This window comes from Camelina sativa, chromosome 10 (genome assembly GCF_030686135.1).
Source record: "Camelina sativa cultivar CO46 ecotype springtype chromosome 10, ASM3068613v1".
Classification (NCBI taxonomy): Eukaryota; Viridiplantae; Streptophyta; class Magnoliopsida; order Brassicales; family Brassicaceae; genus Camelina; species Camelina sativa.
Window position 1 is genome coordinate 8,037,188 of NC_141889.1, and position 17,980 is coordinate 8,055,167.

Sequence of the window (17,980 nt, forward strand, 5' to 3'; positions counted from 1 at the left end):
TGTATTATATATTTATAAACCAATGATTATTGAATTTTATTAATGATCACTTCTTAAAGTTTACAAAAATTTAATATTAATTAACTAAAAGTAGTAAAACATTAATATTTGTGGGACAAAAATAAATAACATAACATCAATTTTTGTGAGACAGAAGGAGTATATATTAGACCACGAAAGATCGTTGAACCAGCTTAGTAAAAATAATAAGTAGAAATATTTGAAGACCTAATTGATAGATTAAGGAAGTTGGGAAAATCGGATGTAACTATACTACTTTTAGCTAACCACACTTGTCATTATAAATCATTACATTGATTCTCTCACTCTCGCATAGTTTTTTATACTGTTTTCATATGGAAAATAGGAAATGCATTTTTAAGAAGCAAGCATTTTGTTACGCACATGTTGGTGAAAGGGATGTGGTCCTCCTAGCGTGCGACACCTGTTCCAAGATATGGAAGAATAAACAAATGTTATCTTAAGTATTTATTATTGTAAAAAAGCATCCAATAGTGGATAACCACTTGCTAATGCTAATTGCTTAGGTTTATAAAAATATAAAAAAAAAAAAAAACGGGAAACGAATAAAGTGAAAAAGCAATGAAGTGGTGTTACGAAGCGCATCAAACAAGAGTCGAAGCTATAGCTAGCTACCACGTGAAACCATGTACATGTGTTACTATCTAATTGGCCTTATGGTCGTTGTTATAATTAACGTCGATTGTACGGACGTCCCTACGGGTTTGTTTTTTATTTATTTACTTTATATCACAACGATTAAAGCTCTGTGCTTTTTCATTTTCTTTTGCATAAAGTTTCTGATTCATCTTTGGAATTAAAATTATTTGTTAAAACAAAAGTTTGTTTCAATCTTATTAGGGGCCATATATGACGATCAGTTGTGAGAGTCTTAGCACTATCATACTTTATGTATGTAGACTACTTACTTGGTTTGACCAAAAAAAAAAAAAAAGACTACTTACTTGGTAAATACAAAGGAAGATTAATATAGTCACGAAAAAGTACGTACGTTATTTTACACAACTATACAATAAATGCTTAAAAACCCCATTTGTGTCGAAGTCTTTTTATACTAGAGAATATGGGTTTCGAGATCGGACGGTGTGCGGTTGGAGAGAAGAGAAGATCAGACGGTGTGCGTGCGTAAGCACTTATTTGTCCGAGAGAAGCTGGCAAAGGGAACAATGATGATGGCTGTCCTCAGGTGCGCAATAGTTTAAAGTTAAACCTATACTTTGACGGACACCGGATCTATAGGTTGTCGGTTAATCTGGACACGTGCCAAGATCTCCCCCATTACCTTCAACTTCGCCTTCGGTTTCCCCCACACTCTTAATTACGTTTTAAGAGGTAAATATGCAATTTACACACCAATCCATAAATATCTCCATTTTTACCTGAGTAGTTATTTACCAAACAGTAATGATTATTGTTCATTGTCAGTTCACTAGAAAAAATTATTCTTACCCCGACCACAATTATTGTACATGTTATATTACTATTATTATATACACATTGGCCCTTCAGTTTGCATTTTGAGTTTTTTACCAAAAGAAGAAAGAAATTGCGTAATGTTATTTCTAAAAATAAAGGCGATGTACTGCTATGCTAGCTAGCTAGGGTTATAGGCGTAAGAGAAAATGGCAAATTGTCAAATATATCAATCATAAAGAAAAAAACACTTTTTTTTCTCTTTATTTATTATTTTTTTTGTTTTTCTCTCCTCCTCCTCCATCATAAATCTAGGGCTTTCCAAGAATCTGTAATCACATACCCTCTTCCCAAAAAACTTGCTATTTTCTCTCTCTCTCTCTCTCTCCACTCTCATATATACACAAAGAGAACACATCAATCCAAAGAGGGTAAATCTCAAAATCCGTCGTCAGGTTTTGGTTGATCCATATTCTATTTATAGATCTTTTATGTTCTTTCTTAAAATGGTTAAATTAAAGATTCTTGTTGATGTTCTTGGTCGCTATTCTTTTTTTTTTCTTTTCAGTTACATAAACTTTTCTTGTGTGATTTTGAACAGAAGATTTGGATAAGGAATAAATTAGAGGTAAAGGATGGTGAGGGGCAAAACGGAGATGAAGAGGATAGAGAACGCAACGAGCAGGCAAGTGACGTTTTCCAAGAGAAGAAATGGACTTCTGAAGAAAGCCTTCGAATTGTCGGTCCTTTGTGATGCTGAAGTTGCTTTGGTCATCTTCTCTCCAAGATCCAAACTCTATGAGTTCTCTAGCTCTAGGTATGTCTCCTTTTTGTTTTTAATTAGTCTCCTTGCTATCAGATTCGACTGAGAGGCTAATCCGGTCTCATTTACTCCATAATTATATAATAGATTCGATGGATTGCATTTGGTTATATGATTGATTATCAAGATCTATTAATATAGATAATGGTGATTTTTTTTTCTGTAAAGTAGATTGGAGAAAGAAAATGAGGTATTTTTTTTTAATAGGATTGAAACTAATGATCTTTTTTTTCAAGATGTAGTCACCAGATTTTTATGGCACTACAACCTATGATTTGTGTATAAATTTGTATGTACTTGTTGTGAGCCCATCCACTTCTCGCTGTAGATGAGTTGATCTGTTTGACTTTCTTTATCAAGAGAGATCTTTTTGATATGGAAGCAGCTTTTAGTTTACAGATAATTGTTACTTATCCACTTAGACTTCAATGCTAGCTATGTAATATAGTTGCTTTTGTATGTATAGCAAATTAGCAATATCAAGTCTTTTTAAAGTATAGTGTCGTTACGTAGTCAAATAAGGCCTATTTATATATCAACGATTCAGCATATCTTCATGAATTAGGAAATTAGCAATACTTGGAACTAACGCTAAATTCCCTTATTTAGACCGTGTGTGTGTGTTTGGCTGTTTGCGTGAGATTGACTAGATTTTACCATGGTTCAATATAGTTAATAGAATACGTATAGATATATGACACATTATTGAATACTTTTAAATACATGTTGGAAATATATGGATAAATTACTCATTTATGTGTGAACAGTCATGTGGTGAGTACATAATTCTGTTCTGGTACATGCTTCTATTTCGTATAAGTGTGTATATGCATTATCGGTGTAAGTATAGATCTGTAAAAATGTGGCAACAAAGAGATATTTTGGTTCACTTTTTACCCACAAATAGCAGTGATGGAGTCAGCGCATGTGTGTAGATCAGAATTGTATATTCATTCTTTTTATGGTTTCTTATTTATTTATATTTTTTGGGGTTATTATGCTGATTTGTTTCGGTATAAATTTATGCTAACTAAAACATTAGAGTAGAAGGATTAGACACAGAATCCAGTTGTGTTAACCCACTGTTTAATGTATTTTAAAGAATAAAGCTTATTAATATCTATGTCGATTGGAGGACATGTGCATCTCTATATACATCTGCCTGTCTCTGTATATGTGCATAACGATGTATATAATATTGGGGCATTATGTTGTATCATAAATCTCAATATTGCTATGGTACTTTAAGTACCGTACTTACTATTTTATGCATTTGGAAGTGTAGAAACAAACCTTTTGGTTCGAAAATTTTGGGGGTGTTGAAATTAGAAAAGGTCTCTAAGTATGTCTTGTGTATATAGGATATATGATCCTCGAAAAACATACTAACTTTTGGGGACAATGTAAGTAACCATGTTTACTTGATTCTGTATGTCTCTCTTTTACACATTCTATGTGTATAGTATAATACGGTCATGCATGATGGCATCTCTGCGTAAATAATTACATATGAATATACCAGAACTGTTTATTCTTTTTTTTATCAAAAATATTCTGATACAAGCATTTATAATTGATTGATTTGCTTGCTGGAATTTGACGTGGAAAACCTTTTGACTCCACGGTCTCCTTTCTTTTATTTGATTTGATTCTTGGCTCCTTGATTCGTTTCAGTATAGCAAAAACAATAGAACGATATCAGAGACGAATAAAAGAAATTGGGATTAACCATAAGGGAGATGCTAATTCTCAGGTAAAACTATATATATCCTCATTCATATTTTGGTTAGTAGATTTTTTCGTGTGGTGGTTTTAAATGTTTCATACTACTATTACTTGACAGCAAGCGAGAGACGAAACACAGGGCTTGACAAAAAAGATCGAACAGCTAGAGATATCTAAACGGTTTGGCACCAGCTCATAGTACTATCTTATGAGAAACTTTATATGGATTGTATAGACACTAGCTACTGTAAGGTAAATTTGATTGTAAAAAAATTTGCAGAAAATTGCTTGGGGAAGGCATTGATAAATGTTCTATCGAGGAGCTGCAACAGTTAGAGAATCAGTTGGAGCGAAGCTTGACCAGGATAAGAGCCAAGAAGGTATTGTTTACAATTATGTCCGCATGATATATCACACTAAATGTTCATATATGAAATTTTCGAAAACATCATCCATTTCATTCATACATTCACATGCAAGCTCAATTTCCTATGATAAATGAAATTAGGAGTAGTTCTCGTTATTATGCGATTTTGCGAATATGAAGTGTTGATGATATGTTTTATTTTAGGTTATATGTTGGGTGTTGTTAAAAAACGACCTTACTCAACAATTCTTTTGATCTACACATGTTAAAGATATAGTCAAACCAAAATTCAATTTGTTTGTACGTTATAAGAAAATCATAGGTACGGTTCTTTTAATTATTATGCCAAAACGTTGTTCTGTTAACCATCTAGCATATCTACGTCTGATGTGATTGCGGCTTGTGTCTTTTCATGCATGGGTTTATAATTGATATCATCGATATCATACTCAAGTCAACATGGTTTGCATGGCCTTACTAATCATATTATCATCCTCAAGTTAACATTGTAATAAAAATGATCAGTATCAGCGATTCAACTATGTATATGCATGCACTGATAGTGATACTGTAGGATATATATATGGTTTTAACAATTCCTATAGAATAGATTTCATGAGGAAATTTGCTTACATCTCTCTGTGTATTGAATTTCAGTACCAATTACTTCGTGAACAAATTGAGAAGTTGAAGGAAGAGGTAAAACAAAATACATGCTCCTTTTATTTTCTTCTAAGTATTAGTGAGTACTGCATCATATGTAACTTTATAATGACATAAAGAATCATCTTCTCTATAAACTTATCTGTATATTGTCAAAACCTTAGGAGAGGAAACTCGTCAAGGAAAATAAAGAACTGAAGGAGAAGGTACAATTGTAATTTCTAGTTTTGAATGCTAATATTACTAGTATAAAACGTAAACGTGCTTCTTGATTAAGAGTTTTGGTGAATTTTGTAAAAATAAAGTGGCTTGGAATGGGAGCAACAGTAGCATCATCGCAATCAACGTTATCATCATCAGAAGTGAACATAGATGACAATGACAATATGGAAGTGGAGACTGGTTTGTTCATTGGACCTCCTGAGACAAGACAATCCAAGAAAACCCCTCCTCAATACTAATCTCACAACTTCAAAACGGATGTATCAACAACCATCAACTTTTTTTCATTGTATCATATTTTCGTCCAAAATCTGTGATATTTAAGAAATTCTAAACATAGTGAATTGATTTGTTCTTAATCAAGGAAGCTAAACTTGTTTGTTCTAAAATTATGATATTGTTTCGTCTAATTCTAGAAAAAGAAAAAAATATCACAATGATCATCATAACATATAAAAACAAACCGAAGTAACCAAAAAAGGTTAACCATTAGTTACGTAATCTCAAAATATGAAGAGAATAAACATAATTAGCGACATAGCATTTTCCGAGAGGGGTCCACGGCTAAGTGGTGGGATTGCGTACTGTCGCTTTCCGGCGAATTTGGTTCTATTCAGACATCTGACACTTCCTTTTTTCCTTTCACTTTTTTTTTAATTGTTTAGTTTACGTTTCTTTATTGCACTTTCTATATTCTCTCTATATCTTCTTCTGTAACAACTTCAGTGCCGTGGGATTCAAGGCTTTTGCCCAATATGGGTTGCATCGTTTCTTCTCGGAAAAAGAAACCGTCAACAAAAGGGTTGCCGGAAAACCGTCCTCGCTTCCACACTCTTCCATCAGAAAGAAGAATAGCTGACGATGATGGTCATGATCAAACCCCAAAGGTTTCAGAATTGTTGAAGATGAGTGATACTTGTCCCAAGGAGCTGAAGAGAGAAGAAAGTGTTCTTGTTGTTAATGTTCATCCTCGTACATCGGAATTAGCTGCCTCCGGTTGGCCATCTTGGCTTATATCCGTAGCTAGTGAAGCACTTGTCGGTTGGATCCCTGGCCGTGAATCTAACTTCGAGAAGCAAGAACAAGTCTCTCTTTCTCTCTCTCTCTCTCTTTCTCTCTCTCTCTCTCTTTCTCTCTCTCTCTCTTTCTTTTTCTCTGCCTTACTTTGTTTATTCCCGTTTGATAAACAAAAGATGCATATATTCTGTATTTGCAACAGATTGGGGGAGGAACATTCAGTAAGGTGTTCAAAGCTAGAGATCTTCTTCGTAACAAGACCGTAGCTTTAAAGAGAATCCGGTTTGATCTCAACAACTCAGAAAGCATCAAGTGTATAGCCAGAGAGATCATAATCCTGCGCAAGTTGGACCATCCCAATGTCATCAAACTGGAAGGGTTAATGCTTGTAGACCACGATTCCTCTATCCTCTACCTGATCTTTGAGTACATGGAACATGACCTCTTAGGACTCTCTTCATTACTCGGTAACCAATTCTCAGAACCTGAGGTACTTTTTATCGCTTCTGTTCAAACTCTCTTCATTACTTGGTGTTAAATTCTCAGGTACTCTCTTCTTCTCTGTCAGGTTAAATGCTACATGAGGCAGCTCTTAAGAGGGCTTGATCATTGTCACACTAATCATGTACTCCACCGAGACATAAAAAGCTCAAACCTTCTGATCAACGCTGATGGAGTCCTTAAGATTGCAGATTTTGGATTAGCTACGTTCTTCGATCCTCATAACAGTGTTCCCTTGACGACTCATGTTGCAACTTTATGGTATCGACCTCCTGAGCTTTTGCTTGGAGCCTCACATTACAGTGTTGGGATCGACTTGTGGAGCACAGGCTGCGTCATAGGTGAATTATATGCTGGAAAGCCTATTCTTCCTGGCAAAAACGAGGTAAACCAGAACATCCCAATCAGTCTTGTTCTTACCATAGAAGTTAAGTCTCAGAAAATTTTCTCTATATTCCAAGACAGATCAACTGCACAAGATATTCAAGTTGTGTGGATCGCCTTCAGATGATTATTGGAAAAAACTAAAGCTACAGTTGTCAGCTCCATTGAGACCCATGTTTCCATATGGATCACATATAGCAGAGACATTCAAAGATTTTCCAACTTGTGTTCTTTCGCTTCTAGAGACTTTGCTCTCAATAGATCCAGATTTTCGAGGCACTGCAACTAGTGCACTCAAGAGCAAGGTAAGTTTGAATTGGGATCATTACATTTTCCTCTGTGGTTTGTTGTTGTTATGACTCCAACTGATTAACTTCTTCCACGGTGAAACAGTACTTTAAAACTGAGCCATTGCCTTGTGATCCATCTTGTCTACCAAAATACCCTCCCAGTAAGGAAATCAACATTCAAATGCGCGATAAAACTAGAAAACAAGCTTCACAAGTTAGAAGAACAAACGAACCACAAACTGTCCAGCCAATACTTGCAGATTCTTCTCTCACAAAACCGGTGCAGGTATCTCTAATCTTAGGTTTCTAAATTTCTTGAGTGTTTTGGCAGAAATCCAAAATAAAAGATGATGTATATGCAGAGAAAGTGCTCAGATTCCACGAGCAGAGACAATTCATTTACAAAGTCTTCAGAGGAAGAAGAGACTTCCAGTTTACCGGATCATTCTACTAGACAAATGCAAACATCTACGGACATGATAACTGAGGATGAAACTATAGCACAAGCCTCTTACACGGACCCATCTAAAGAAGACCAGAATCTAGGTGGATCAGCGAATATGGAGGAACACATACCTTTGCCAATGAGTCCGTTTAGAGTTAACTCAACAGCAATCCTGCCTAGCCTTTACGAGAATGGGACGTCTTCATCTGGAGGAGTAGGCATCAGACCCACTCTGATTGAGACTTATACTGTCACTTAGATTAAAATGAAGAAAAAAGATTCAAACACAAAATAAACATTCTTGGTCAATATCTTAATTTTATTCCTCAAATAATGCAGAGCCATAACTCAGCCGCAAGAAAATCCAATCCAAAAGATACACCGATTAGGGAGAAAATTTTTTGACAACTCCAAACCACCACATTAGTTCAACGGTTGCCACTGAAGGGTTTCTCCAGCAAACATAGGGACGATCTCTCCAAAGGAGAAGCTGAAAACATCCGGGACCTTCCAAGGAGATTTCTTTAGTGTGATCTTTGACGAGTTTCTCGGGAGGCCATAGAAATCAGGTCCATTGAAGCTAGTAAAAGCTTCTAACTTGTCAAGCGCACCCGCCTAAATGTAAAAGAAGTAAACGCTATAAACTTAAGGAAATCCCAAACCGGGAAAGTAAACTGTTTGAAGTTACAAAGTTTACCTCATCGAAGACCTTGGCATATAAAGACAAGGCAACAGGAGCACTGTAAATACCAGCACATCCACATGATGTTTCTTTTCTAGTCCGTTCATGTGGAGCACTATCTGTACCGAGGAAGAATTTCTTGCTTCCACTAGTTACAGCTTTAACAATAGCTTCTCCTGTACAATTAAGTAAAAGCAATGACCTTTCAGAAAGCTGCTAAAAGAAATGAAATCTTAATGTTCTTATGAAAAGTGAAGAACATACGGTGTATCTCTCTTTTGAGAACGGGAAGACAGTAGTTGTGAGGTTGTAATCCACCTTGGAAAAGGGCATTTCTGTTGAGAAGGAGATGCTGTGGTGTGACTGTTGCACCCACAGACCCTACAATCAACAAAAGGCTATGAGCTAGGCAGATTAGCCAAAACCAAAGGAAGAAATGATAAGTAAGATATATACAAAACCTTCTTTGCAAGATTCAACAAAATTCACAGCATCCATGGTAGTGATATGTTCCATAACTACTTTCAGCTGTGGAAGGCGTTGGATTAGAGGCTGCAGAACTGTCTCAATGAAGATTTTCTCGCGGTCAAAGACATCAATACTCGGATCTGTGACCTCCCCATGAACCTAATCCAAACATTCTCATACAAGAGAGTAGTATAAAAGACAAAAATACAAGTCTAATAATGTGCTGTGTGATTTTACTTACCAGCAAAGGCATGTTTTGTTTAACCATCTCTTCTAGCACCGGTAAGCATTTTCCAAAAAGGTCCGTGACACCATCTTGAGAGTTGGTTGTTGCTCCAGCAGGGTACAACTTCACCGCATAAACCACACCACTTTCCCCTAAAAACAATCATATATATACACGAGCATAAACTGAACAGTCGCAAGTAGAATATGAAAAATGGATCAGACCACTTTGCAACATGATGGAAAAAAGAAACAGGTGTACTTACTTGCAAGCTTGATCTCATCAGGTTGAGTCTTGTCAGTCAAATAAAGTGTCATAAGTGGATCAAAGCTGGTCCCAGATGGCAAAGCTTTCATGATAGATTCCCGGTAAGTAATGGCAGCTGCAGTAGTTGCAACAGGCGGCTTCAGATTTGGCATCACAATCGCTCTCTTAAAATGACTCGCACTACAAACATTTACAAGACACCCTTAAACCATCAAGTACAACACAAGCATCAACGAAAAAAATATAAGATTGTAACTGAGGATCTCATACATAACAAACAACAATTGTTCCAATACTAAACAGCAACAACAACCAAAACAGTAATGTGACAAAAAGACACACACCAACAATTATAAAATTGTCAGGAAGTTAAATGACCTGTGGGGAACAACAGCGTGAAGAAGATCACTGTCACGGAGATGAAGATGCCAATCATCAGGTTGAGTGATTGTGAGTTCCATTCTTACTACTCTTGGCTTCACTTTCGTACAAGATCTGTCAAACTTCGGTTTCTGAGATCCAAATCCCTAAATACAGGAATAACACAAGACTTTTACAGACGCATGTGTGGACAACTATATGCTTTCTACTACATTTAAAATAAAACTAAAAAAACTGAGTCACGTGGATTGAATAAAATTGGGTAAAAACTAGAAAACAAAGACTCAAAAGCAATGAGTGAGGGGGGAGGAGGAGGAGGAAGACACAGTACATATACACTACAAGGAGAAACCAAAGTCTTTATCATGTCAAAATCTCAAGGCTTTGCAAGATTTTTCACCTGTTCAAAAAGGGCAAATAAGACAAAAAGACATTCAACAAGTGAACCAGACAACCATTGATTCGATTTCTACTCAAAGTCTACAAAAGTTTCGATCTTTATTAGAAAAAGCCACTAAATCGATGCGACCCGAGTTCACCAAGTATTCGAAATAATGCAAAGACAACACTCATACATACCAGATAATATGAAGATGACCTCAAGGGGACGAACGAAGAAGAAGAAGGTTACCAACTGTGTTAACGAATGGAGTCGGTCTCCTCCGATGTCAGAATCAGTTTTGGGTTAAAACGATGGCGTTTAGTAGTTTTCTTTCTGTTCTCTGAAAATTTTAACCCAGATTTTAATTTAAACCGAGAAAACGAATGAAATTAAATTGAACCGGAACTAAACCGGAAAGCTATGGGTTCGGACTTCAGACAAACTAACTCTACTTGTACATTGAGTAAAAGGAAAGGTTCGGCGGCTAGTGTCTCTTTGTCGAAACGAGATGGCTAAGTTATCCAAAATGACGCTTAGAGGCACCTGTTAGCCCCACCATGACGACACATGGATATTCTCATGCAAAGATGAGAGTACACGTGGCACTCTCTGGTGGTCAAGAAGAATACCAAAAGAGTGTTCAGATTTGGGCACGGAAGTGTGAAGCGTGAAGCAACCAACACCTTTTAAAACACAAGAAGAACCAACCCAATACGCATCACAAAAGAAAGAAAGAACCCTAAATTCCAGGAAACTTTTCAAAAACCAAAACTTCAAGCAATCAAAACTCAAAAATTGGGTTTTTTAAAAAATTTTATTTCTTTCATAAAGTTACAAGTTTTTATTTATTTATTGTGGTTTCAGTATACGAACACGCAAGAAATCGCGTGAGGATTTTGGTTCCAAGGGGCTTCTCTGTATTTAGGGCTGTTTTGTTTCCGTCTTAATTTCTGTAAAAAATTGAAGCTTTGATTTGGTTTCAAAGAGAGCAGAGATGTGTAGTTTGTCAGCGAATCTGTTGTTACCAACGAAGCTGAAACCAGCTTATTCAGACAAACGGAGTAACAGTAGCAATAGCAGCTCACTCTTCTTCGGCAATAGAAGATCCAAGAAGAAGAATCAATCCATTGTTCCCGTAAGGATTTTGTTCTTTTTAATCATTCTGTATTGATGGGAAGTTATGTACAATTGATTCTTGAATCTAAAGTATGATTTAAGGTTTCTTTTTGGATGTTTGGTGTAGGTTGCGAGGTTGTTTGGACCGGCGATATTCGAATCATCCAAATTGAAAGTATTGTTTTTAGGGGTTGATGAGAAGAAGCATCCATCAACGCTCCCTAGAACTTACACTCTCACCCACAGTGACATTACAGCTAAATTAACATTAGCCATTTCCCACTCCATAAACAATTCTCAGGTATACCTCTGTTTTTAGGAGTTAAAGATTTGGGGAATTGAGCATTTCAAGCAAATACTAGGCTGACGTATATCTTATTGTTAGGCTTTTTATATATGTATTTTGGTACTATGGTTTTAGCCTATGTTTGTATCTATTGTCACCCAAATCCTTAACACTATTCCTCAGAAAGATTAATGTAATTGAGATTTTGTGGTTGTAGCAAGCTAGAGAGGCTAGCTGATGTATATAAATGTTTGTGTGTAGTTGCAAGGATGGGCAAATAGGCTATACAGAGATGAAGTAGTGGCAGAATGGAAGAAAGTTAAAGGGCAAATGTCGCTTCACGTTCATTGTCACATAAGCGGTGGCCATTTCCTTTTAGATCTCTTTGCTAAGTTTCGGTACTACATCTTTTGCAAAGAACTACCAGTGGTAAGTTTGCCAAATTCAAAAGAAGCTTTTTTTTTTGTTTCATGTGTAGACAAGTATTGATTATTGTGATTGTTTTGATATATGTATTAGGTGTTGAAAGCATTTGTGCATGGAGATGGGAACTTGTTGAACAATTACCCTGAGTTACAAGAAGCTCCCGTTTGGGTTTATTTCCATTCTAATGTCAATGAGTTCAACAAAGTTGAGTGTTGGGGTCCCCTTTGGGAAGCTACTTCACCTGATGTTCACAGAACTGAAATTCTCCCCCAGACTAAATGCGTGGACGAGTGCAGTTGTTGTTTTCCACCGGTTAGCTCGATTCCATGGTCTCATAGTCTTAGTAACGAAGGTGTTAATGGGTACTCTGGGGCACAGGCTGAGGGAATTGCTACTCCTAATCCGGAGAAACTCTAGTGACTTTAATATGGAAGTACTAAGTTTTTCTTTTTTGGTTTCTGGTAGTTTGTAAAGTAAAAAAGGGAAATGGAAGATTCCTCTTGGTGGATTTAGTATTTATTGGTTTGGTGTAGATAATGTGGTATAGGAAAAATAATAATTGTTTGTAGGTAAAAATAATAGTACAAAATTAAGTTAAAAAATATGTTTTTGTTGGTTGTGTCTACTACTCTCGAGTCTTGACCATCATTGTAGCATCATCTCTCATCAACACAAGATCAAAATGTAAAATCTGCCACAGATTAGGTATTATATAGGTGACAGACTGGTATAGTACTGGAATAAATCGTTGTTTAATAATAATATTCACCAAATTCATAATTTTTAGTTTTCTTATAAATTTAAAGAAAGGTTTCTATTTTTCTCGTAAAAGATTTGTGAAGGGTCAAAATAACGATATTGTGAGTAATAAAAAGTGTTATATACCATTCATGAGAATCATCACCAGTTTAACAAACTAATATTAGAAGAAAAAGATAATGAAACTATATTATATGAGAACTTTCATGAGAATCATCACATCACTAAAGTAGTAAAGTAATAGACGTATATTAGGATTTAAGTATCTAAGTCGACGGTATAACACGTGAAACGAAGGAGAAACGTAAGGTAAAGAGTATGGCAAAAAGACTTGCGTCTTGGGTTTACGAAGCGTATCAGCCACTTCTTGCCTTCTAATGATTCCAAATCATTTTCTTGGATTTTTATTTGGTCTCTCTTTCTTTCTTTAAATCCTTTTCCATTTTGTAACCAAAATAAAGATAGACTTTTTTATGTGACCCCATTCGTCTATCTAATTTACGACCAAATACAGAAAGAGAAGAAGAACAGGTAAAACATAAGAAAATGGTAACGAATTATTGCATTTATTATATGGCTCACTATAAAATGTTTTTGTGTTCGTAAGTAAAATAAATAAATACAAGAAGCTATATTTTGATATATGAAGAAAAATTGAATAAAGATATACACTTTTTTTGGAAAATTTTGAGATATTGTTGCGCGCATCTTGACGAACCCTGATCGTGATTAAATCAAAGGGTTAGATCTTCTTGCATCCGTGTAAAAAAAAAAAAGAATTTAATGCCTCTCTCCGTGACCGTGTGAGAAAAAGTTGGTTGAGTCGACCAACTCAAAGCTGGCAGCTGTTGAAGAAACTTATAACTTTTGTCTGTGTGTGTTTGAAAGGTACTTTCACCGAATTGTTGTTCTACCAAAGAAAGACGACCCGATTTCACTATCCGTGTTCTGAAACATAGCCAAAACACATCAAATCAGTTCCTCAGAATCTTTAAATTAGTTAGGATCAGTAATTAAACAAGTAGATTAAGTTTGTTTTCCTACCTGAGATTTGGGTGAAGGGAACACATTCCAGAACCTTAAGGTTTCATCTCCTGCTCCGGTTACTATCGTCTGTCCATCGGGTGAAACCGCAAGGTACAGGACACGGTATGTGTGACCGGTCAGAGTTGCAATCTGAAGAAACAAAAAAAAAAACAGAGAGTTAAGCATATGATCCTTAACAAATAATGAAGAGTAATAATAAACAGAGAAAAAGGTCAAAGAGATTTCATACTTTGGACATAGTTGGATATTTCCAGACAATGATTTGGTTTTGGGAGTATCCGTGCGTGCTAACCAGCTCGTTTACATTCTTAGACCAAGCCAGATTGCATACCTGTTAATATGCAAGAACAAAGAAGGTTAATTAAATGTGAAATGTTGGTTATGTTTTTTGTGAAGTCATGTCATAGTTAAGAAAACATTTACTTACCTGACTACAAGTATCTATGGAACTTAAATGAGTATTTGTCGTTGTATTCCAAAAACGTATGCATCTGTCAGCAGTACCACCACCAGAAGCAAGAAGCCCATGAACATGAGGGGACCAAGCAATGGCTTTTACCGCTGCAGTGTGTTCACTATACTTCAAAACTGGCTGTGTTGAATGTTGGTTCCATACAAAAAGCTGCAAACAAATTTTAAACCAGTTTAGCCATGTTGGGAGTTAATAAGATGACTAATGTAACCGCAAATCAAGAAAAATAATAGTACATACCCGATTGTCGTTTCCACCAGATGCTAACTCTCTGTTGTCATAAGACCACTTGAGTCCACATACCTCAGATTTGTGACCTGCCAGTTTACTGACATGATCTTCTTGACACCTTATGTCTCTCTGAAGAATACTCTTGTCTCTGCTACCAGATGACAGAACCGATGAACCCCATGCCAGGGCGCCAACTCTTAGACGATGACCTTCCATTGTTCTTGTTCTCTTGCAGCGCGACGCATCCCATATCTGCCAAAACATAACTAAAGTGAATATTCCATAAAAAAGAACAATCATAAATCTTATCCGCCGGGGTTTTAAATTTATATGTGCTTTGTTACTTTCCTTATTAACACCAAAGGATTTAACTTTACTTAAGGTTACAAACCCTTTGATAAAGATTTATTTGAGCATATATCTTCTTTATAAAGAAAAAGGTCTTTCTAATAATCCCCATGATATAGTACCATTTATGATCAGGGATCCCAGTAAAAGATAAAGGGCCTACAGTCCATACGATAAGGTCTAATCATGTTGTAACCGTAACTAGTTAATTTATACTATATCTTCCAGATTCAGAAAGTTGTAAAGTAACGTACATTGTTACTTACACATATGCATAGGCCAAAATAGTGGACAAAACAAAAAAGAGTAAATGAGATCTAACCTGAACTTTCCCGGTACTAGTTCCAACAGCCAGATGAGTTCCACGTAACGCCCAACCAACTGAGCAAACACTATCATCTGCCCCTAGATCACATAACTTTGTTACCTGTTGAGAATTTCAAGAAACAAATTAACATCAAAACACTTGAAACTACTGTGATTTATTAAAAAAATTGTAAGTGACACAAAAAAAAAAAAGATCTCACCTTGCTGCTACAAGCATTCCATAAATAAACGCAGTTACCTAATCCCACTGCAAGAACATTTTGAGCAGACCAATCCACAAGATTCAAGTAAAAATCATCTTGCAAAGCCGGTGCATCCAGTACCTAATCAAACACAATAATTAAAAAAAAAAAATCCTCTGTTATCATCTGTAAAGATCCAATGACAAAGATCAAGCTCCCTCACATATAAAACCAAAATAAGAACACTAAACAACAAGCATTCTTCAATAATGGCTTCATCTAGATCCCTCTACACTAGAACCTCAAAAAAAAAACTCAAATTCTAGACCATCAGAGAACAAAAACATCATAAAGATCACAAATTGTTTGAAATCAAAGATCAGAAGCCAACTAGATCAAGAATCTAAGCTTCCCCAACCCCCAACTCTGCAGACATTATACAAACAAAAAAAAAAAAAAAAAAAAAACCCATCAATCAAGAACCAAACAATGCCACAAATTACTCAAAAACAAAACACAAGAGACATGATCCAGATTCAATCCTCAAAACACCACACAATCCACACAAATCACAAACCCCAAAACAATTAAAAACTCAAAATCCATACCTTATAAGGCGATCGCGGGACTTTCCTCGGAGCTTTGACCGGAGAATGAGAAACACCACCAGGAGGTTCATCAACACCAAAAGGAGAAAACAAATTCAAAGAACGATGAGTCTTAGTCTCCGTCTTAAACCTAAAAATATTCCTAGAAGAAGAGAACCCAGTAATATCCCTCTTCTCCGGCGTCTCAGGACCAAACATGGCGGCACGCAACAGAGTGGCGTAAGAGCCAGCTCCGTCTTCCTTACCGTCTTTACTCGGCGAAGGAGACAGATCGAAAAGCGCGAAATTGGATCCGGATCTACTGGGTATGAATCTGTCAGAGTATATAGACCTCGACGGTGATTGAGATTGGTTAGCATTGATCAACCGGTTGATCCGTCGCTCAAGTGAAACCACCGGAGTAGACGATGATTGATTCATCAAGCGAGATGATGATGATGAAGATGAAGAATTCGTTATCACATTGCTTGCGCTAGGATCTTCATCATCCATCATCGTTTTGACTATTATTATTATTTTTTTGTTCTTCAGATTTAACAAAGGCTTTTTTTTTTTTTTTTACAAGAAGGGGAGGGGTTGAAGTGTTGTTGTTGAAGACAAAACCTCTCTTTGTTTGCCTTTTTATTGTAGTTTTTTTTTTATATATTAATTTAATGTTAATTTACCTTTTTGGTTATTTGACATTTTTATTTTTATTTTTAACTTTTTTTTCCTTTCCCGGGAAATCTCAGGGAAAAAACAGAAAACGACATGTGAAGTGATGCGGTTTTAAGCGGTGTTGTGTTGTGATGAGATCAGGTAAGGACTAGGGACCGTGAGGTTTAAGCTTTCTGATTATTAGTGTCTATTGATTCAATCTTAACCGTTGGATGAAAGAGATTAATGATTAATGGGCTTGCTGGGCCAAGATAGTTATGGTTTTTTTACCCTTTTTTTTGTTAAATGCTGCAGTTAAAACTCTAGTGATCTTATAGAATCTTAGATGGCAGGCGTTGACATATAATATTAATATGAAATAATTATTACTTGATAAATGTTTGTAGATCTATGTCAAATCAAGCCAAAACATACTCTTTTTCTATATTAAAAATTAGATCTGAAATTTTTTATTTAATTGTTTTTTTTTAATTTTGTAATTGAGATATACTAACCAAAAATGTTATATCTTATACAGATTATTAATACTAGAAAATTGCAAAAAGAAAGATATATAGTTGTCAAAAAATAATTCAAGCAATATAAGAAAATTAAAATTTTACAGATTTAAGAAATTAACTATATTCTATTATTTTTGTAGATGAAATCTAGTTAATTGGGTTTTTTAAGTAAATTGAGATAGAGAGTACAAACCAAAAGAAAATTTTTAAAAGACATACTATAAAATTTCAAGAAAAAGATATACTAGTCAGAAATAATTCAATCAAAAATAGAAAATTATACAGTTATAAAAAAATAATTTAAAGGAGGTTTAATTGTAATTTTTTCTCAATAAAGTAAAACACTAAAACTGAAAAAGAAAAAAAGAAAAAAACAAATCTTAGTAATAGGAATAAATATTGATTGCAACTTGCAATGAAGGTGGCGATTTGTTTACAGTTCCGTACTTGGCATTTAACAATAGCTTACTGTGTAAAGGAGAAGATGCTTGTAGATGTGTAGGTGGATAATTCTATTTACTTTTCATAATTACTATAAACCTATATTTTCTTTACCAAATCAGAAATTTATATATAAATTTGGAAAAAAGAAGAATCATTAAGGAATCAAAATGAAAAAGAAGAGAAAAAAAAAGCTTACAATATGAAAGTTGGGAGAGACTATCTGATTTTTGTTCTTTTAAAATATAAATTACATTTTTTTCACTTAGAGAGAAAATGCCC

At 35.3% G+C, this 17,980-nt stretch overlaps 5 protein-coding genes across 12 annotated transcripts; 3 read left to right on the forward strand and 2 right to left on the reverse strand.

Moving 5' to 3' along the window:
* Positions 1-1,642: 1,642 nt before the first annotated feature.
* On the forward strand, positions 1,643-5,644 carry LOC104718012 (agamous-like MADS-box protein AGL19). Of its 4 annotated transcripts, none has more exons than XM_010435666.2 (8): positions 1,643-1,910; positions 2,057-2,272; positions 3,953-4,031; positions 4,122-4,183; positions 4,284-4,383; positions 5,028-5,069; positions 5,198-5,239; positions 5,339-5,644. In XM_010435666.2, exons 2-8 carry the CDS (start codon positions 2,091-2,093, stop codon positions 5,492-5,494), a joined length of 663 nt encoding a protein of 220 aa, XP_010433968.1. In that variant the 5' UTR covers positions 1,643-1,910; positions 2,057-2,090; the 3' UTR covers positions 5,495-5,644. The 4 variants fall into 4 exon arrangements, with proteins under 4 accessions (XP_010433968.1, XP_010433970.1, XP_010433969.1 ...); XM_010435668.3 differs by having other exon boundaries at positions 1,657-1,886; XM_010435667.3 differs by having other exon boundaries at positions 1,666-1,910; positions 2,060-2,272.
* A 263-nt stretch (positions 5,645-5,907) lies between these two features.
* Positions 5,908-8,223, forward strand: LOC104718011 (putative serine/threonine-protein kinase At1g54610). 3 transcript variants are annotated; one of them, XR_015568865.1, is made up of 6 exons: positions 5,908-6,340; positions 6,475-6,762; positions 6,841-7,158; positions 7,239-7,462; positions 7,551-7,733; positions 7,810-8,223. XR_015568865.1 is itself a non-coding variant. In XM_010435665.3 (6 exons), the coding sequence occupies exons 1-6, from the start codon at positions 6,011-6,013 to the stop codon at positions 8,149-8,151; spliced, it is 1,689 nt and encodes a 562-aa protein (XP_010433967.1). In that variant the 5' UTR covers positions 5,908-6,010; the 3' UTR covers positions 8,152-8,223. The 3 variants fall into 3 exon arrangements, 2 of the variants coding, with proteins under 2 accessions (XP_010433967.1, XP_087325946.1); XM_010435665.3 differs by having other exon boundaries at positions 7,235-7,462; XM_087469820.1 differs by having other exon boundaries at positions 5,919-6,340; positions 6,475-6,739; positions 7,235-7,462.
* LOC104718010 (dihydroorotase, mitochondrial) lies at positions 8,129-10,795 on the reverse strand. Of its 3 annotated transcripts, XM_010435661.3 has the most exons (9): positions 10,496-10,795; positions 10,248-10,316; positions 9,914-10,062; positions 9,534-9,715; positions 9,284-9,420; positions 9,036-9,201; positions 8,839-8,955; positions 8,590-8,750; positions 8,129-8,507 (listed from the first exon to the last, which is right to left on the reverse strand). In XM_010435661.3, exons 2-9 carry the CDS (start codon positions 10,281-10,283, stop codon positions 8,316-8,318), a joined length of 1,140 nt encoding a protein of 379 aa, XP_010433963.1. In that variant the 5' UTR covers positions 10,284-10,316; positions 10,496-10,795; the 3' UTR covers positions 8,129-8,315. The 3 variants fall into 3 exon arrangements, with proteins under 3 accessions (XP_010433963.1, XP_010433964.1, XP_087325953.1); XM_010435662.3 differs by lacking the exon at positions 10,248-10,316 and having other exon boundaries at positions 10,496-10,759; XM_087469827.1 differs by lacking the exon at positions 10,248-10,316 and having other exon boundaries at positions 10,317-10,505.
* LOC104718013 (magnesium dechelatase SGR1, chloroplastic) lies at positions 10,773-12,908 on the forward strand. The gene is made up of 4 exons (XM_010435670.3): positions 10,773-11,433; positions 11,542-11,715; positions 11,962-12,129; positions 12,220-12,908. The coding sequence occupies exons 1-4, from the start codon at positions 11,293-11,295 to the stop codon at positions 12,541-12,543; spliced, it is 807 nt and encodes a 268-aa protein (XP_010433972.2). The 5' UTR covers positions 10,773-11,292; the 3' UTR covers positions 12,544-12,908.
* A 524-nt stretch (positions 12,909-13,432) lies between these two features.
* On the reverse strand, positions 13,433-17,631 carry LOC104718014 (protein FIZZY-RELATED 2). The gene is made up of 8 exons (XM_010435671.3): positions 16,101-17,631; positions 15,511-15,633; positions 15,306-15,410; positions 14,645-14,887; positions 14,360-14,554; positions 14,162-14,263; positions 13,930-14,061; positions 13,433-13,833 (listed from the first exon to the last, which is right to left on the reverse strand). Exons 1-8 carry the CDS (start codon positions 16,593-16,595, stop codon positions 13,780-13,782), a joined length of 1,449 nt encoding a protein of 482 aa, XP_010433973.1. The 5' UTR covers positions 16,596-17,631; the 3' UTR covers positions 13,433-13,779.
* Between the last annotated feature and the right edge of the window lie 349 nt (positions 17,632-17,980).

Coding starts and splice junctions, on each gene's coding strand:
- LOC104718012 (XM_010435666.2), top strand. CDS start 2,091: ATGGTGAGGGGCAAAACGGAGATGAAGAGGATAGAGAACGCAACGAGC. Junction 4,032..4,121: donor AGGGAGATGCTAATTCTCAG/GTAAAACTATAT, acceptor ATTACTTGACAG/CAAGCGAGAGACGAAACACA. Junction 4,384..5,027: donor CCAGGATAAGAGCCAAGAAG/GTATTGTTTACA, acceptor ATTGAATTTCAG/TACCAATTACTTCGTGAACA.
- LOC104718011 (XM_010435665.3), top strand. CDS start 6,011: ATGGGTTGCATCGTTTCTTCTCGGAAAAAGAAACCGTCAACAAAAGGG. Junction 6,341..6,474: donor ACTTCGAGAAGCAAGAACAA/GTCTCTCTTTCT, acceptor TATTTGCAACAG/ATTGGGGGAGGAACATTCAG. Junction 7,159..7,234: donor TTCTTCCTGGCAAAAACGAG/GTAAACCAGAAC, acceptor CTATATTCCAAG/ACAGATCAACTGCACAAGAT.
- LOC104718010 (XM_010435661.3), bottom strand. CDS start 10,283: ATGATAAAGACTTTGGTTTCTCCTTGTAGTGTATAT. Junction 8,956..9,035: donor TGTTGAATCTTGCAAAGAAG/GTTTTGTATATA, acceptor TGTTGATTGTAG/GGTCTGTGGGTGCAACAGTC. Junction 8,751..8,838: donor TCTCAAAAGAGAGATACACC/GTATGTTCTTCA, acceptor TTAATTGTACAG/GAGAAGCTATTGTTAAAGCT.
- LOC104718013 (XM_010435670.3), top strand. CDS start 11,293: ATGTGTAGTTTGTCAGCGAATCTGTTGTTACCAACGAAGCTGAAACCA. Junction 11,434..11,541: donor AGAATCAATCCATTGTTCCC/GTAAGGATTTTG, acceptor TGTTTGGTGTAG/GTTGCGAGGTTGTTTGGACC. Junction 11,716..11,961: donor ACTCCATAAACAATTCTCAG/GTATACCTCTGT, acceptor GTTTGTGTGTAG/TTGCAAGGATGGGCAAATAG.
- LOC104718014 (XM_010435671.3), bottom strand. CDS start 16,595: ATGATGGATGATGAAGATCCTAGCGCAAGCAATGTGATAACGAATTCT. Junction 14,264..14,359: donor CCATAGATACTTGTAGTCAG/GTAAGTAAATGT, acceptor GCATATTAACAG/GTATGCAATCTGGCTTGGTC. Junction 14,062..14,161: donor AATATCCAACTATGTCCAAA/GTATGAAATCTC, acceptor TTGTTTCTTCAG/ATTGCAACTCTGACCGGTCA.